General features: G+C 41.0%; 1 protein-coding gene across 1 annotated transcript in view; it reads right to left on the bottom strand.

Moving 5' to 3' along the window:
- MAP4K5 (mitogen-activated protein kinase kinase kinase kinase 5) overlaps positions 1-17,514 on the bottom strand; it is an 89,013-nt gene that overhangs the window by 28,399 nt on the left and 43,100 nt on the right. The window contains exons 10-15 of the mRNA XM_084791356.1: positions 16,143-16,205; positions 14,165-14,246; positions 13,243-13,359; positions 9,667-9,745; positions 2,901-2,959; positions 1,773-1,840 (exon numbers count right to left, since the gene is read on the bottom strand). Coding sequence (XP_084647482.1) covers positions 1,773-1,840; positions 2,901-2,959; positions 9,667-9,745; positions 13,243-13,359; positions 14,165-14,246; positions 16,143-16,205 — 468 coding nt within the window. The remainder of the gene's footprint in view (positions 1-1,772; positions 1,841-2,900; positions 2,960-9,666; positions 9,746-13,242; positions 13,360-14,164; positions 14,247-16,142; positions 16,206-17,514) is intronic.

The raw sequence follows: 17,514 nt of genomic DNA, 5'->3' as shown, positions 1-17,514 counted from the left end.
GAAGTGGTAAGTCAGGGGACCGGGGACAGTAACATGGTGCATGCCACACTCTAAGCTACCTTTTTTTTTTTTTTTTGTCAAAGCAGTGTATACAGAATACATGCACTGCTATATTCCCTAAAGAATTTAAACCAAATGAAGAGTAAATACACAAAACCAGGGTTGTGTATTTATAAAAAATTAAAAAATAAAATTGAACCTCCCTCCCACCAAAAATGGAGTATGATGCACATGCCTGTAATCCTAGGACCAAGACGGCAGAGGCAGGGTAGACCAGGGTAGACTAGGGCCTCAAGGCCAGCCTGGGGTACAGGAGACCCTACCTTAAAAAACAAAACACCAAACACCACCAACCAAATGAAAATAAAGCAAACAAAACCAGAACAACCAACAATGAAATTCAGAATTCTGGAGCCCATGGATGCACATGCCTGTATTATTAACCCTTTGTTTCTCAAAGGAGGCCCCTAGAGACCACTGAAATCTTTGAAGACCCTCTGCACCAGAACCTGCAGCTTAAGAGCTCCAGGTGACCGGCTGGCAGATCAAAGCCTGAGGGACAGTGACACAGCTTAATGGTCATGAACATTTCTCCAGAGTCTTTCAGTGAAGTGGGATACTGCCAAGGTCCTCAGATTCCATTTGCTAAGACTGTATTCAATAACAGGGGTTGGCAAACTTTTTGTAAGGGCCAGATCCTAAATAGCACGTACTTCAGATGGCATACAGCAGTCACCGCTCTGCTGATACAGTAAGAGAGCTACGGTAGCAGTACATAAAGTGGTTAAAGTGGTTGTGTTCTAAATAAAATTTGACTGACAATTTCATGCAATCTTTCTATACAACAAAATATTCTTTTATTTTCATCCATTCAAAGTGAAATATTTACTTTTAACTTAAGATTATATTTACTAATTTTATGTGTATGTGTACACATGTATATGTATGTCCACCATATGTGTGCACTGATTGCAGAGGCCAGAGAGGGCACTGGCTTCTCTGAAAGCGGAATTACAGGCAGTTGTGAGCTGTCTGATGTGGGTGCTGGGAACTGAACCCAGGTCCATTGGGAAGAAAGCAAGTGCTCTTAGCTGTTGAGCCATCTCTCCGCCTGATTCTCCCTTCCCGCCTCTCTACCCCACTGTTCCCCACACATTATTCTCAGAGAATGGGCACGACCTAGCCTAGACCCTCAGGCTACAGTTTGCCAACCTCTGCTCTACTGGCCTAATGTGGGGACCCAGAAGTCTACATTTTCAATGCATTCTCTAGTTTATTAAAATTCACAAACATGTAAACAGTTCAATGACTCACTGAGGCCAGCCCCTCAATTCACTGTTGAATACAGACAGGTCTAGAATATGAAGAGGCTACATCAGAGAAACAGAATGAGGCTCCCTGACCACCACTGCAGTGCTTTTCCCAATGACATCTTTTAATGCATTATCATTAGACATGGACTATTTGGGTTAAAACAGAAACCATGCTAGGAACGGTGGCACATGCCTGCAGCTCCTTGGGAAGCAGAGGAAGTTCAAGGCCAATCTGGCCTAACTAGGAAGTGCCAGGCAAGCCAGGGCTATATAACATGATCTTGTTGCAAAGAAAACAATTGAAAAACAAAAGATAGAAGAAAATAAACAGAAATCCCCCCAAACAAAAGAGACACTTTAAAAACCTTACTAAATAGTTCATGGCGCTTTTTGTCAACCGTAAGACAAATCCCCATCAAAGTTGTTCACATGACCAAGTTATTAATAGAAACAACTTACCTGCCCGTATTTGCACCGTCCACAAAAGGATTCCAATGTGATATAAAGTTTGGTTCAGATGAGAGTCCCTGTGCAGGTTACAGTTGAAATGTTACTTTCACAGACACTAAGCATGTTCATATCAACCCTTTGATTTACTAATTATGCATCAGCCATCTTATCTGGATCAAGAAAAACCCTGGTGTTGTGGCTGTCAGTTATCATGGCATCCAATCAGTTTTTACACTGCTCACAATTTGTTCTGTCATGTGACACATTTAGATGAGTGACTCATTACCATTTGATGTAAACCTAAGCACTTCCCCACAGCTACTAAATATAGCTTTCAATCTGACAAGCAAGACCAAACAACATAAAATAACCCACAAACATTTTAATTATTTGCATAACTACTCCATCAGCCAGGACAATTAGATAACCCATTAAACATGCATGGAAAATGCTGATGCATACAAACACGAGCAGAAAGAATGACAGTTAAAAGCCACTAGAAGCTACTTTTATTGACTAAAAAATCTAGATATTAAGGAACTTTCTAGGCCAAACCTAACATATCTTATTCAACCCCTTATACAAAGGGTACTATATAGTTAATCTTAACATGATGTCACTTCTGGTATGAAGACATGCTTGTCACCCCAGCACCAGGCAACGGAAGCAGGAGGATCTAGCAATTGCAGGGCAGCCTGGGATACACTGAGAGGCCCTCTCACCACCAACAGACGAAGCACATGAAGCTACAGTAACGAGCAGATAGCACCACAAGTGGTCCACTAACAGCCACGTGCCCAACCCCACAGATAAGACTTTAAACAGCAAAGCAATGCAAAAACGTGCCTACTAAAAACCCAAGAGAATCAGTAAAGACAAAGTTAGAAGCCGAGTGAGTCCAAGCTGTGTTTAGTAATTCATGCACACCCTTTGAAGACAGAGCTCTCATATGGGCGGTCAAACTACGCTGCCATGTAGTCCACCAAGATACCTACTTATGCATTTCTCACACTTTAGAGGATAAACTAGATTAGTAAAGTTACTATGCATAAAAAGTAGTTACTTTATGTCCTAGAATATATATCACTCTAAGTTTTCTCAAATTTTAACATGAAAATGTTTTAAAGTCACAGTTACCATTTCATCCCGGGCTTCTGTTTCTTTTCTCAGAGGAGGCTCAAACTGTAATTTGTCAACTGCAAAACATAGAACAAAGAAATACATGTATAAAAATGCTTATATATAAACTCATCATCTTAAGTGGTTAATTTAAGGAATGAATTGAGAATGAACCCTGTTGAGGGGGGGGGAATCTCTTATTTCTACCACAAAATACCTTTATATTTACCCAGATAAAGTGACAATCAGAGATTTCTCCTAGCTTCTATGCTTAATTCTTGGCTGAAATCAGGAAAAATTTAATGTACTTTTATGGAAAAGAAAATGTTTAAAATTTATTAGAAAAAAAAAAAAGCAAGCTTCAAGGTTTCTTCCCATGTTGCACAATGCTGTCTTGAGGCTGGGTGACAGCTCTGCGGCAGAGAGAGAACACCCAGCGACACTACGCACAGGTCATCTGCCAACAACGACATGCAGCTGCTTCTCTAAGGTCCTGTTCTGCGGTGCATTTTACTTGATCTTATCAGGATACTTTCAGAATTATTCCAAGTACTCAAAGAGCAGTATCTTTTAGATGAAATAGTCTAGAGTTACTTCATTACTTATTTATAATTATTATAATTAAAAAAAACTCATGTGACTAAAAGGCCAAAAAAGTTTTTTTTCAACTATTTACACCCACAAAGAAATATGATTTCTAAATGCAATCTTAAGCCAGTTGTTAAAAGGCTTCAATCAGACCTAGTTGTATTTGTTTCTAAAAACAAGATTTGTAAAAAGTAATGCAAAATAATAACAATTCATTATATGGAGCAAAAATAGTAAATCATAAATTTCCCTCCCTCACGTACTCCTTTCTTTCCTTCTTTCTTTTTCTTTCTTTCTTTCTTTCCTTCCTTCCTTTTTTTTTTTTTTTTTTAGAGATAGGGCCTGCTACATAACCCAGGCTGGCTTGGAATTCACTATGTGCATCTTAGGCTGGTTTCCAACTCCAGATCCTCCTCCTGCCTTAAACCCTTTAGTGCTGTGTGGGATGACAAGTGTGCACAATCATGTCTGGCTTACAAATTTCAGTATAAGAGAGGAAGACATTTCATAAAATACGTTATCTACTTAACACAACAATCTAAAAATAAAAGGCACTATTCATTAGTAACATTTAACATAGCCTACAAATATTTTTGAAAAAAAAAAACTTTATTTTTGTTTTTGTCTATCAATGCTTTTGCCCTAGGAGGCTAGGAGCTGCACGCGGTGGTGTGCAGCTGGGAGAGGACACTGTAGGCACGGCACAGTCTGCAGTATGAGGGCAGACATCTGAGATTCTGCCCCAGGAACCTTGTGAACACTAGAGAAACGGGACGGGAGCCTCAAAAGGGTCAGCCTAGCTGCGGGTAATTAACTCTGCTAAAGAAGAGGACAAAATTCAGATGATCAATATGGCGTTACGCTGCCCAAGATACAACAAAGAATAGTACAGGTGAAGGTGGAAAAAAAGGCCAAAGACAGACGAAGGAAAGAAGAAACGGACAAAGCCGATACAGGCAATCAGCAGACAGGAACTTTAACGATGTATCGTAAGAGGGCGTAAGACACAGACACTGCGTGAGCAGACAATCTCAGCATAGAAACAGAAATTAATTTCCAAGTACGTGTGTATATGTACACGTGTCATCTGCATTATGACTGAAGTTTATATATGGAAAATACTGAACCTGAAATAAAACTCACTGAATGGCTTAACAGCAGAATGGATATGGGAACCAGGCTCCTCCCATGGCAGCTGTGAAGGCAACGCCTCAGTGGTCTACGAAATGAGTGTGTTCATACCAAAGAAGGGTCTCACACACAAAGAAGCAGCAGGCAACCTTGATGAAAACACGGATCCATAGACCTAAGAACCTTAATGAAGCCCAGTGGGGTAAGAGAACCTGAGTCCAATTGGCTAACACTGGGTACCCTAAACGCGCCTCAACTATGGGCCTGAGACAAGTGCGGCAGCTGGAGCTGGGGCGGCATTTCTCCATGCTTGGGGCTCGACCAGTGAGGCCGTTTAACAAGCTTCACTGTCACGCAGGCCAAAGAAACAAAACACTTCAGTCTGTGTAAGGGTAAGAAGCCTGTAAAGCGTACTCATCTAACTTGTCTAAACTTAATTTTGTCTTTATAAAAAAACAAAAACAAACAAATAAACAAACAAAAGGCCAGAGTTTCACCATGTTGTCCTGGCTGGCCCTAACACTTGTCATCCTTCTGTCTCAAGCCTGTGAATTCTGGGATTATGTGCCACAATACTAACATGCCTATATCTTGGCCAGGGAGGCAGGGAGGGGTGAGGGAAAGGGGAGGGGAGTGGGGAGGGAAGGGGGCGAGGGAAAGAGGAAGGGAAGTGGGGAGGGGAATGGAATCCTTCCTGGCATCCACCAGACTGCGAGGACAAATACAAGCCCAAAGGCAAAGGCAGGAAGGAATGTAATTTCCCCCAAGGCTACTCCGCACGTGTTGCGTTTCATGTAATGAGCACCCTCTCTGAGCTATACAGCTTTCTCACTGGGAAACTGCTCTTTAGATCAGACTGTCAGGAACCTGCCTGTGTAACATCATGTTCATTACAGTGAATCATCGTGTTATGTCTGGAAGATCTAAGTCACTGACTCAAATCCAACCCAGACACCGAGCTTCAGATGAAGGCACTCCTAAACACAGCGCCCAGCTACAGGCTGCAGACTCCGAGCTTCAGATGAAGGCACTCCTAAACACAGCGCCCAGCTACAGGCTGCAGACTCCGAGCTTCAGATGAAGGCACTCCTAAACACAGTGCCCAGCTACAGGCTGCAGACTCCGAGCTTCAGATGAAGGCACTCCTAAACACAGTGCCCAGCTACAGGCTGCAGTCTACTTTCTCAGCAGACCTTTCTTTACTTTCATCATTTTAACTGAAATATGAAAAATAAGATATGAAATATGTGGCACAACAGATATGATGTGGAAAAGTTTATTGTATGAGCATGGGGGGAAGAAGAGGGTACCCCAAAGAGAGATATGAGAGAGAGAGAGAGACAGAGACAGACAGAGACAGAGAGAGAGGGACAGAGAAAGAGAGAATAAAGAGCTAAGAGAGGAAGAGGAAGAGGTAGGTGGGTTTGTCCTTTTATATACCCCTGGGCAGAGGCATGCCTAGCAGCAGGTAGGTAATGACGTCATAGGTTGCTAGGCAGATTGGGCTAGAATACTAACATCAACTTCACCTGAATTCTACTCCTTCTATTTCTTAGTTAGATAAGATGCCACATGGTTTCTATGGTATGCTTTATGTCACTGCAAGGAATTGATAATAAATATGACTTTGTTGAGCTATTTCTTTATCCCTGGCCAGTTTGGCACAGATATGATAAGGTTTTGATGTGAAATGTCCATGGTTGCTGGCTGATGAGCTTTTGGGAAGTGACTGGCTCACGAGGGCTGTGACCTCAAAATGGGTTAATTCTATGATAGCTTCATAAATGAAAAGACAGCAGCGAAGTGGTGGAGCCTAGCTCACGGGAGGGTCCCTGTCTGGCCAGGTGGAGCCTAGCTCACGGGAGGGTCCTTGTCGGGCCAGCTCATCTCACTCTCTCTGGTTTCTCATCCCATGTGGTGAACAGCTTTTTCCCATGATGGACCTCTGCACTGCTCTGCCTCAGTGCAGGTCCCAAACCAGGAGAGACGACTAACCACGGACTGAAACTCAAGACACCACAAGCCAAAGCAAGTCTTTCTACAGATACTTTGCTATATCAACAGCCAGGCTCAAAAAGTATCCCTGTCCAGCAAAGACACACAGTAAGGTACTAGGAATGATGATAACAACCCAACACAAAGCCAGCTGAACAATGTGTGCGCTGTAACACACAATATATGGACAGCCCACTACCACGTATTCCTAAGGCCACTACCACATATTCCCACACGACGGTGTGGACGATGCTCATGGATGTGGTCAAGTTAAAGGAAAGGGCCCCCATGTCATGCTGTTTGTCTAAAGGTCAAGAGCAGCTAAAAAGGAACCTGTGACAGGGATCAGAGTATCTATTAATCTGGAGAGAAAGGAGAGCAGGGGAGTACATGATGGACAGGGATAGACGGTGACAGAGCATGGCAGAGTCTGAGAGCACAGCCATGCTCTCCATAGTGAGCTGGAGGCAGTTACATCGGGGCACAGACAGTTAAATTTTTACCATGTGTCACATTTAAGATGATTGTTTTACTATATATAAGTTACCAGCTCAACTTAAGAAAACTGAAGCAGAAACCAGAAGAGAAATAAAACCTATTACACAAACAAGAACAGAGCCACAAAACACTCTGGTGTCTATGAAGGGGAGGTATCTAAATGTGAAGACAGGAAAAAAAATCAGTAAAATGACTTCTGATTTTATCTAAGGCGTACTCCATGAAATATCAGTATTCATAAGAACTAAGTCATGACCGTCTCAAAAATAAATAAGAGGCTCTTTAGTTAACAACGTCAACTCTGTTAATATATAAATTTAGTCACATATCAGTACAAATATAATTAAAAAGTAGATAATGAAGGGCTGGAGAGATGGCTCAGGGGTTAAGAGCACTGTCTGCTTTTCCAGAGGTCCTGAGTTCAATTCCCAGCAACCACATGGTGGCTCACAATCATCTATAATGTGATCTGATACCCTCCTCTGGCCTGCAGATGTACATGCAGGCAGAGCTCTGTATACATAATAATAATAAATAAGTAAATCTTTAAAAAAATCCTAGATAACAAGGTTCTAAAATTTATTTATATAATAATCAGATATAATTAAAAGACGAGCAATGTGTGCACCAGGGCAGCGAATAATGAGAAGCAGGAGGAGAGAGAGTCCTAGCAGGCGGGAGCAGCTGTAACACTCACAAGCGTGCTGCTGAGCATGAGCAGGCGCCTTACAGTGACGTAACAGAATGGCCAGAACACAAGTCCTATGACAGCCGTGGAGAGTTTGCACAGAGAAACAACACTACAAGTTTTAACAAACAGCACTGACACAAGAGGGCGGAAGCAACCAACCCAACTGATGCTGAGGCCTTGCTCTGAGCCTCTAACTTCATGTCAAAGTGTAAGCATCTAAACAGCGGATTGCAAAGTGCAACTACACCACAGAACATTCTTTTTGCAGCTTCAAAATCAAGAACATACCACAAGGGGCTGAAAAAAAAATGGCTCAGTGATTAAGAGCATTTATTAGTCTTGCATAGGACCTAGCTTTGGTTCTCAGCACCCACATGGTGGCTCACAACCACCCCTAACTCCAGGTGCAGCAGATCAAATACCCTTTTCTGACCTTTGCAGGCGCCAGGCACATTCATGGTACACCTGCATACATGCAAGCAAAACACTCATACAAATGAATAAAAAAATGAATAAAAGAAAGACTATAACATAAAGTGCAAAGGCTATAAATGAAAGACAAATTAGATTACATTAATAGATTATTATATAGCTACACAAGGTAAGTTCAATTTTATCAAAGGTTATCTTTGGTATCTGGGACCATGGACATTTTTCCTAAGAAGCAACAAGGCTCTGGGAAGACGGCTCAGCAGGCACACAATAATAAATAAATTTAGAAAGAAGGCAGCAAGCTGGGCACTAGCACTAACAAGACAGAGAGTCTTTAGTTATTATTGGCTTATCTATGGCAAGTCCTGCTGAGCAATGGATGAGGAAGACATTCTTTTAAAGAGCCAGGAGAACGGATTTAAGCTGAGGGTGGGCTGGGGAGGCAGTAGGGGAGGGCTCCCTACAGTCTCAGGGCTCTGGAGACTGAGGAGAAGCCACTATGAGTTTGAAGCTGGCCTAGGTAATATAGCCATCTCCCTAAAAATAAAAATAAAATGAAATGCAGACAGAGATTTAATGTTCATCTCTAAGAATTTTAATTGGTTTAATACTTAATGAATTATCTGATCTCATTATGGTTTTTGTATTGTTAGACATGCATCTCATTTTATTATGAACTACTTAAATCCCTTCAAACAATATTCGTGTGTCTAAGTCTGTAGACCAGGCTGGCCTTGAACTCAGAGATATGCCTGTCTCAGCCTCCCAAGTGTTGGGATATTGAAGATGTGTACCACCATTGTCCAGCCCTGCAAAGCTTCTAATTTTTAAAAAAAAATGCAACTGAGATGACAAAGGCGGTGATACAAAGTTTTTGTCTGTTTATGACGATTAATTCATTAAATAAAAAAAATAAAAATTATTAAGAGTCATTTTCATATTGATCTAAAATATTTAAAGCCTACCTGCACTATCTCCTACATTATGAAACAAACATGATTCAACCTGCTACACAGTGCGGAGCTATAAAGCCAATGCCAGTAAACAGTTGTTCTATTACATAAAAGTACAATTTAGCAACATAAAATACTATAGGAAAACAAGAAGTCAGAAAAATATTAACAATGGGATGAAAAAAATAAATAAATAAACCAATGGGATGACTGTAGGTTATGTGATGATATGCAATGCAAATTTTCTATATTTTAATTCTTGTACATTTCTAGCAGTGGGCAGTTATCTTTGTAATTAAAAATAAAAACTATTTAAAAACAATAACCAACAAAATTCTAATAAAACTAGAAAAGCAACCTATATTTTCAATATATTCTGAACTGTTAGAGTACGCAGCCTCGATTAGTCTAAGATTTTATAATCCAGTAAGAAATATAAGAATGCCCAGATCAACCCTCCAAGACCACAGATGGAAAACGCATAGCAAACACATACAATTTATTTCTGAAGCTGTCCGTTCAGCCCTGGAATTCCTGTTTGTAGATCTAATGGTATGACGAACGATGGCATGGGACTGTGAATAGAAGCACAACATACAAACTTAAACATTTCAACAACTAATACAAGGCTTACAAACTCTTCTTTAAATGCTTGCTTATTGGCAAATATGACTATCTACCAAAACATTTCTTCAAAGAAAACCAACAAGAATATAACAACCATTACTCTGTGTAAAACACTGAAGGGATTCAAAGTCAGCCACAAACCTTGTCCTCAGAGTTTAGTCTGGGAAGACACACGATACGGACGTGTTCAAATCAGACAATGGTCAGTGGTTTTTTTAAGGAAGAGTTACAAGCCTGGACAAGGGAAGCGAACCGAGGCGCAGATGCTCTGCACACAGTCTACGTAGGGCCTCAGGTACAGCAGGCGCTGGCTGGGCAGTGTTTGGAGATGCAGCAGACACAGGCTATGTTCACATGACGCAAGAAGGGAGCGTTGGGGAAAGTGGGGCTTGGTAACTATTTGAGCTCAGTGTGAACAGACTGGGTACGCCAGATCACAAAGGCCCTGGATGGCAGGTAATGCCTCTCAGTTTTTATTTTTTGAGCAGAAGGAAGTGTTCAGAGATTTTTACTGCAAGGGAGTGCAGGGATGGCTTCAAAGGGTTTTTTTTTTTTTTTAAACAGGTGTGTAAGGTACAGAGAGGAGAAATATCGGCCACAGGCCATGGGGCTAGAGAGGCAGCTCAGCAGTTAAGAGCAGCTTGACCTCTTCTAGGGGACCCCACAAGACAGCTCACAGCTGCCTGCACCTCCAGTTCCAGAGAATCTGATGCGTTTCTGGCCTCCATGGGCACCAGACACACCTGTGGTGCCCAGACAGAGACGGGGGCAAGAACCAAACACAAGCACTGATGCACATTAAAAGAAAGCGAGTATTATAAACCTAATGAGGAATCCCCTATTTCCACCTCTTAGCATGAGGCCTGGTTCGCCTGAAACTAAGCCTCAGGTGCAGCCCTCAGCTACCTAATTTCTGGTGGCTCTGACAGTGGCTTGAGTCGTTGCTTTTCCTCTCTCCATTTCAAGGTCCAGCATGGTGACAAAAGATCTCAAAAGCTGAAGTGAATGCACAGATCTGGGCTGAGGATGCTGTCAGATAGCTGGATGCCCCCCACCCCCGACCCTCGCATCTGCGCCACACTCCATACTGTACTCCAGGTCTGACTTTCCGCCTTATTCTCTCACTTCCGTCAGTTGTTCGGCGTTTTTGCTTGAGCATCAACTTCATTGATCCATTACTGTCTTACTCGCCGGTGGTGTCTGACCTTCCCTCTTCTCCCTGTCTAGTTTATATCTGATAGTCTAAAATTTTACGTAATCTCCTGTGACTCACATCTACATAGTTCAAATTCTCCCCTGACATCCAGCATCCGGCTCCTGACCAGACCTCTCGGCACGGAAGTCCTATGTAACGCGTGGTTCAGTAAAAAAGTGAACTCATTCTTCTCTGCAAACTTGACTCACGTTTTTACCCCACTAAGTGGTTATATGTACTGGTCTTCGAGTCAAAATCTGGTAGCAATTCTCGGCAGGTTCCTGGTGACTCTTGAGCGACTGTCATCTCTATCCTGCTCACACTGGTAGTTCTTTAACAGGTTTTCAGCAGAGGGACTCCCATTATGAATTCATGGATGTTTTGTAAGGACACATCTGTTCATGCCACTTCCCTCCCTACCACCCTTAGTCTACAGCCTCAGCACGGTTTGAGAGACAGTATCTGGCTTTGCAGCTTTGTGCCCCACGACTTATTTCTTACTCTAGCTAGGCTGAGTTTTCTTTAGACCTCCAAGTAGTCTACTTTCTCTATTACCGTCAGGTTCAAAACATGCTATTCTCTCCTCTACTTAAAATGCTTTATTATTGGGTTGGCAGGTTGGCTCAGGAGTTAAGGAGCACTGGCTGGTAGCTCACAACTGTCTGCAACTCTTTTAGAAGATCTACCACCCTCATCCAGGCAAAACACTTGTACCCTGAAAACGATTAAACCTAAAAACCCCAAAAAACAAAACAAAACAACAACAACCCCCCCCAAAAGAAACCCAACAACAAATAAAACAAACAAAACCTCACCTTAATCTTGCTCTCTCTCTTTCTAAATCGTCAAGTTTTTGGCTCAAATATCACTTTTCTATTGAGCTTTTCCTGTCCTATGTGTGGTACCCCCCTCACAGTGCCCTATATTTTCTACGACATAGAATTATCAGTCTTATAATTTTGTATGTTGATATTTCTGTATTTCTTTTGACAGTAACCCACCATCTTTGAATGTGGGGCCAGTGTCAGTCTTACATCACTGTGCCCCATGATATGCTAGGAGGTTTTGTGTTTCAAGGGCTGAAAAGAATGGCCTGTCACTAAACACTAACCAAAGAGGGAGGTCTCAGGAAGTAGGCCGGACAAGGGAAGCCCAACACACCTGCACGCAAGGGGTTTGTATATTTACAGTTGGGAGTCAAGTACTATTTAACTCAACACTTACGCTGTAACGCTGTAAGTTTTAAGTTAAAGGATTAAATCTATTTGTTGTTTTCAGAAAGGCAATCCATAAAGCAGCCCCAACTAGACTAGAACTCACAACGTAGCCTGGACTGGCTTTGCAGCAATTTTCCTGAGTCCTTGGTTTACAAGTTGAATGTCAATATGCCTGACGTAAAATTCTGTTAATCTTAATTTTTTAAAAATTGTACTTTTATATGTATGTGTTCATGTGTATACGTATGAAGATCTTCTGGGAGTCAGTTTCTCATTTCACCACATGAGGATCCGGAATCTAACTCTAGGGAATTTATGTGTGCCTAGTTTATTTAATGATTGCAATTCTACTTAATTTAACATCAAATACAATTATATAACAAGATTATAATTATATGAGGCATTGGGGGAACACAGATTATCTTTTAAAGATTCTCTAAGGACTACATTTATTAAGCACTTAAACAGAACAATAGTCCCTTATCCTAATTTACAAGTTGTGCTACTATATATGGTACCCTCAAAATAATTCTATAATATTTTCAGAGAAGATATGCAAAGTAGCAGAGTACCTGCATGTAACAAGAAACAATACTTAGGGCACCTCTGGGCTTCCAGGTGTGCGTGCGAGGTGTGGAGAGGATGACCTCATCTGAACCTCAGAGCTCGGAATGAGAAGAGGGCCAGGAAAAGCCTTAGCAGCTATCATTAGCTATATATTAATAATTAACATACAGTTACAATGTTAATTTTTATAGCTTAACCCGTTTTAACTACATTGAAGGAGTAAATTAGAAAACAAACTCTCAACTGGGTGTGGTGGGCCACGCCAGTAACACCAGTACTTGAGAGGTTGAGACAGGAAGACCTCTGAGAACTCAGTGCTAGCCTGTCCTACATACTGAATTCCAGACCAACCCCGACCCTATGAGACCTTGCCTACAAAGCCAAAAGTTAACAAATAACAGAAATAAACAACAGATGTTACAAATCTCAAGAAATTCTCAAGCACCTGCCTGCATCAGATTCTTACCTCCAAGTCGTCATCGTCACCTTCCGTGTAGTGTGCATGGCTGTCTGGATTGTTCACTTTGTCCAACAGTTCAACTGCCAGGGCCCGGGACAGACCTGACTGTCCAACAAAAGTGTGCTAGGTAAAAAGCAAACACAGTAACATTTCACAAACGTGCCTTCACATCTACAGCTTATAAAAACGTTACTTGTGATCTTTAAGTTAGTAACTCGTAAGAAGAGGTAAGCATGGAGTCTACAATGAGAGATGGAGAGTGCAGCAGTGGACACGTGGCATGAGATTAGAAGTGAACCATCTCTCTATGTACAGTAATTTAATCTATATTATGCTGTAAAATTATAGCCAGTTAAATGTCCATTTACATATTATACTGGTATGCAAGTGAATACTGTGGGATGTTTCAGAATAATAAAAAGCATGCATGTAATATATTTGCATGCATTTATTTCAGTTAAATTATGTTTTCTTAGGTTGCCATACTAATTAATTTCTCATACAAAGGTATTTTGCATATACAGGTAGAGTACATTATAAATTTGTATAAATTAAGAAAGGCAAGTTAATTTGAGATGATAACATTTTGGAGGTTTTTCTCACAGGCTGGGGTCATCTAACTACAGTCTCAGGGAAAATCTGGCATACTGCCTACTTCTGTGAATAAAGTTTTCTTGGGTATATAAAACTAGGCCCATGTATGTATACTGCCTATGGGTGCTTTTGTGTTACAATGGCCGAGCTGGATAGTTGTGACAGAAACTGTACAGTCTACAAAGGAAGAACTATTTAGCATCTGGTCCCTTAGAGAAAGTTTGCTGATCCCTGCTGAAGAGGTTAGTAGCAACATAACTTTTATGATATATACTTTTTAGCGACACGTCTAATTACCATGTGACTAAGACACCCTCGTGAGCCAATGACTTACAGTCAGAAGCCTTTCAGCCGTTGGTCTTTTCTTGGGGTTTTTAGTTAGTGCTATTTTGACAAAATTATGGAATGTTGATGACCTTCAAATAAAGAGAGATAGTATAAAAATATTTTACTAGTATTAGTTGTCAGCTATTACTATATAAAGTTAACTTAGGAACAGTTAGAAAGTTATAAATAGCAATTTTCCCCCTTACTCCTCTTAGTTCTATACAGGCCAAAAAAACTAAACACAGAACTCAGTATACCTCCTGGACATACATGCAGCCGTTTTGACTTTTAAGGACTCTAAGAAGCCCTATATAAAGGCTATGTCCGCTCAGTTCCCTGCTGTCCTCTCCCAGGGGCAGGGACAGCCACCCCTGGATTCGTCCCTTGACACCCGACCCTCCTAATACATCTCTTTTATGAGATTTGCCGCCTGGTGTGACTTTCTCATCAGAAGAAGCCAGGAAGCAATGAGGAAGGGAAGAAGTGGAGCTGGGCTGAGGCACCAGAGCTCCTCAGCTCGGCTGGGATCTCCTCCCTGGGAGCTGCAAGGCTTCTGCTGAGGAGGTTTCCTCTCAGAGCTGTGTGGTTCCTGTGTCTTAGGATGCCCTTCCATTGGGATACTTTCTCCCCTCAGGGCTGTGTGGTTCCTGGGCCTTTTTTTTTTTTTTTTTTTTTTTTTTTTGCCTAATTTAGAAATCATTTTTTTATTTGTGTAGCAAGTGAGATTACATGGAGGATAGCAAGACTTAATATGAGACAACTTAAATTCTAAAAGAATTTTTGGAATTCATAAGGAAAGGGCAAAGAAAAATGAGTGCTTTTAGCAACCCAAAGGATTTCCCTGCTATCTGCACTGACAAAGCAGGGAAAGGGAGAAGAAAAAAGTATGAAAAGAATTGTATTTTCATTACTAATCACAAGTGGGCTTCTTTCTGACACTGTCAAGATTCCACTAGGGGAGAATGGCTAAAGTAAGCCAGGCGTGGCGGTGCACGCCTTTAATCCCAGTGCGTGCAGATCACTGAGTTCCAGGCCAGACTGGTCTGCAGAGTGAGTCCAGGACAGCCAGGGCTACAAGAGAAATCCCATCTTAATGCATCTCCCTCCCCCAAAAAACCCAAAACAACAAAAACAAACACAAAACAAAACAAAAAGAACCAGGGAGTTGCCATAGGCAAGAGAACACACAGCACATCTCAGCAGAGAAAAGCCATCACTGTGTTTCCTGTGGTGGCATGACAGACACTCCAGAGAAACAGCCTGAGACCGGCAGGGAGTCTCTGAAGCTAACAGTATCTCTGGAATCTGACCATGCGCTAAGTGTTGATATACAACATTCATTATTCCTCAATGATACTAAGGCATCCTTGTCACAAAGCCTTCCCGTCCCAAATGGCTAGGAACCTACGGCCACTGTCGGTACTGACGGGCACACTACAGGGAAGCTGCCGCTCATTCTCGCCATCGTCCTACGCTGACCTTGCTCCTAAATGAAACTGTACCCTCACCAGCTATGACACATAATGCAGCTCGGGGCCTAGGGGGAGGGGCTGCTGGAGTCTGAACTCTCACAGTATAGACTGTCTCAGCAGGAAAACAAACACACAAATTTGGAGGCTCACAGACTGTCAAAAAAACCCAAACAACAACAACAATAACAATAACAACAACAACAACAAAACCCCTATGTACCTATGTAAGAACTATGTTTATGATATAGAAACTTTTATTTCCTGTTTTATTTTATAAAGTATATATAGACTTCAATCAGAATGATTTTCAATTTTCCCATATAATACTTATGAACTATAATGAGAGTTTCAAAAGAAAAATGATTGAGATGAAAATGAGCAGTATTTCCTTTGAGCATCATGGAGGAAGAACAAAGCCAGTAAGGACTAATTTTAAGCACCATAATACCTGGGAAACATTCAAATATCACAGAAAAGACTTCAATTCTGTCGGCCTGTATGATCTTAACTCACCATTTAGTTTTGTCCTTTAGTTTTGGAGGCTGAAAATTACTTTTTGACATTAAGAAGAGAGCCCTGAAATAGAAATTTTGGTTAAAAGCAATAGTAAGACACTTTCGTCATCGTAATTAATAGTCAGAACGAATATTCTGTTATAAACTTGTATAAGACTTCCTCATGGAAAGGCACTGAGATACTGCTTAAGACATGGAATTTTTGATATTCGTATTTTGTTTTCTAATGACACTGGGGATCAATTCCTAGACTACATACAAGCTAAACAAGCACCTCTACTGTGCCCATGGTCCTTAGCGTTTTTATATTCGGGTAGGTTTGGAATATTTCTACTAGCTTTAAAAAAGATGTCAAACAAACTCTTATTCACAAAACAAAGCGTAACGTGTCAATGTTTCATGACCATACAATTACCTATATAACTAAGATTATACTGTAGACATATTTATATAATTGTATATTAGTTTATAGCACAGGAATGACATGTTACTTTAATATATGATCTTAAAAAGCCTGTTATCCATAATAATTCTGGCAAATTACATCCATTTCTTGGTGTTTCTTTTATTTGGGCAGCAAATTCTTATATTACCTTCCTGTGCATAAGCTAACCCGTGAGTGCTCTATGTATTCACCTTTGACCTATTTTTCTATAAGAAGGACTTAAAGAATTTTTAAAATGTTATATTTCAGCATTTGCTACAAAAATCCCTTTTCATTGAACACTGCAAAGATATTCTCTATAAAAAAATGAAATAACTTAATAAAAACCTGAAAATGGGGAAAAGCCATGTTCTTATTATTTTAGATATATAAAAATATACCTTTTGAAATGCTTTTATCCAAATATTTATACCATTAGGTAATAGTATGTTGGGGTTATTTTGTTATTAATCAACTCTGCAGGTTCCTTTGGTTATTACATATATAACAGTTGGCCCAACTGCTAAATAACGTACAAAGATACTTATGTCACCCCACAGTTAGTTATAAATGGGTAATTCTTAACTCTTCTTTTCCCCTTCAAGTTTTTTTACTTTTACATTTATTTATTTAATGTGGGAGAGGCATGGCTGGACAACCTGTGGGAGCTGGTTCTCCGTCCACCCTGTGGGCCTGGGATCGAGCCTAGCCAGTCCTTTCCCTGTATAGCCTCCTGAGAGGTGCTGGCATCGAAGCTTCTGCATACTGTGACCGTGCAGACTGAGTCGGCTTCTGGATTGCCTTCTGCACAGTGGGGCATAAAGTCACTTTAATATGGTCTGAATCTACCGGCGCACTGGTCAGCGGTAGACTCTCCCGCGGCCTGCAGCCTTCAGGGCCCATGTGCTCCTTTAGTGTCTGTGTTGGTCATAAACTATTTGTGGTG

The sequence above is a fragment of the Acomys minous genome (genome assembly GCF_964271855.1).
Source record: "Acomys minous genome assembly, chromosome: 8".
Lineage (NCBI taxonomy): Eukaryota > Metazoa > Chordata > Mammalia > Rodentia > Muridae > Acomys > Acomys minous.
The sequence above is the reverse complement of the archived record's forward strand: the minus strand, read 5'-3'. Positions and strand labels throughout refer to the sequence as shown.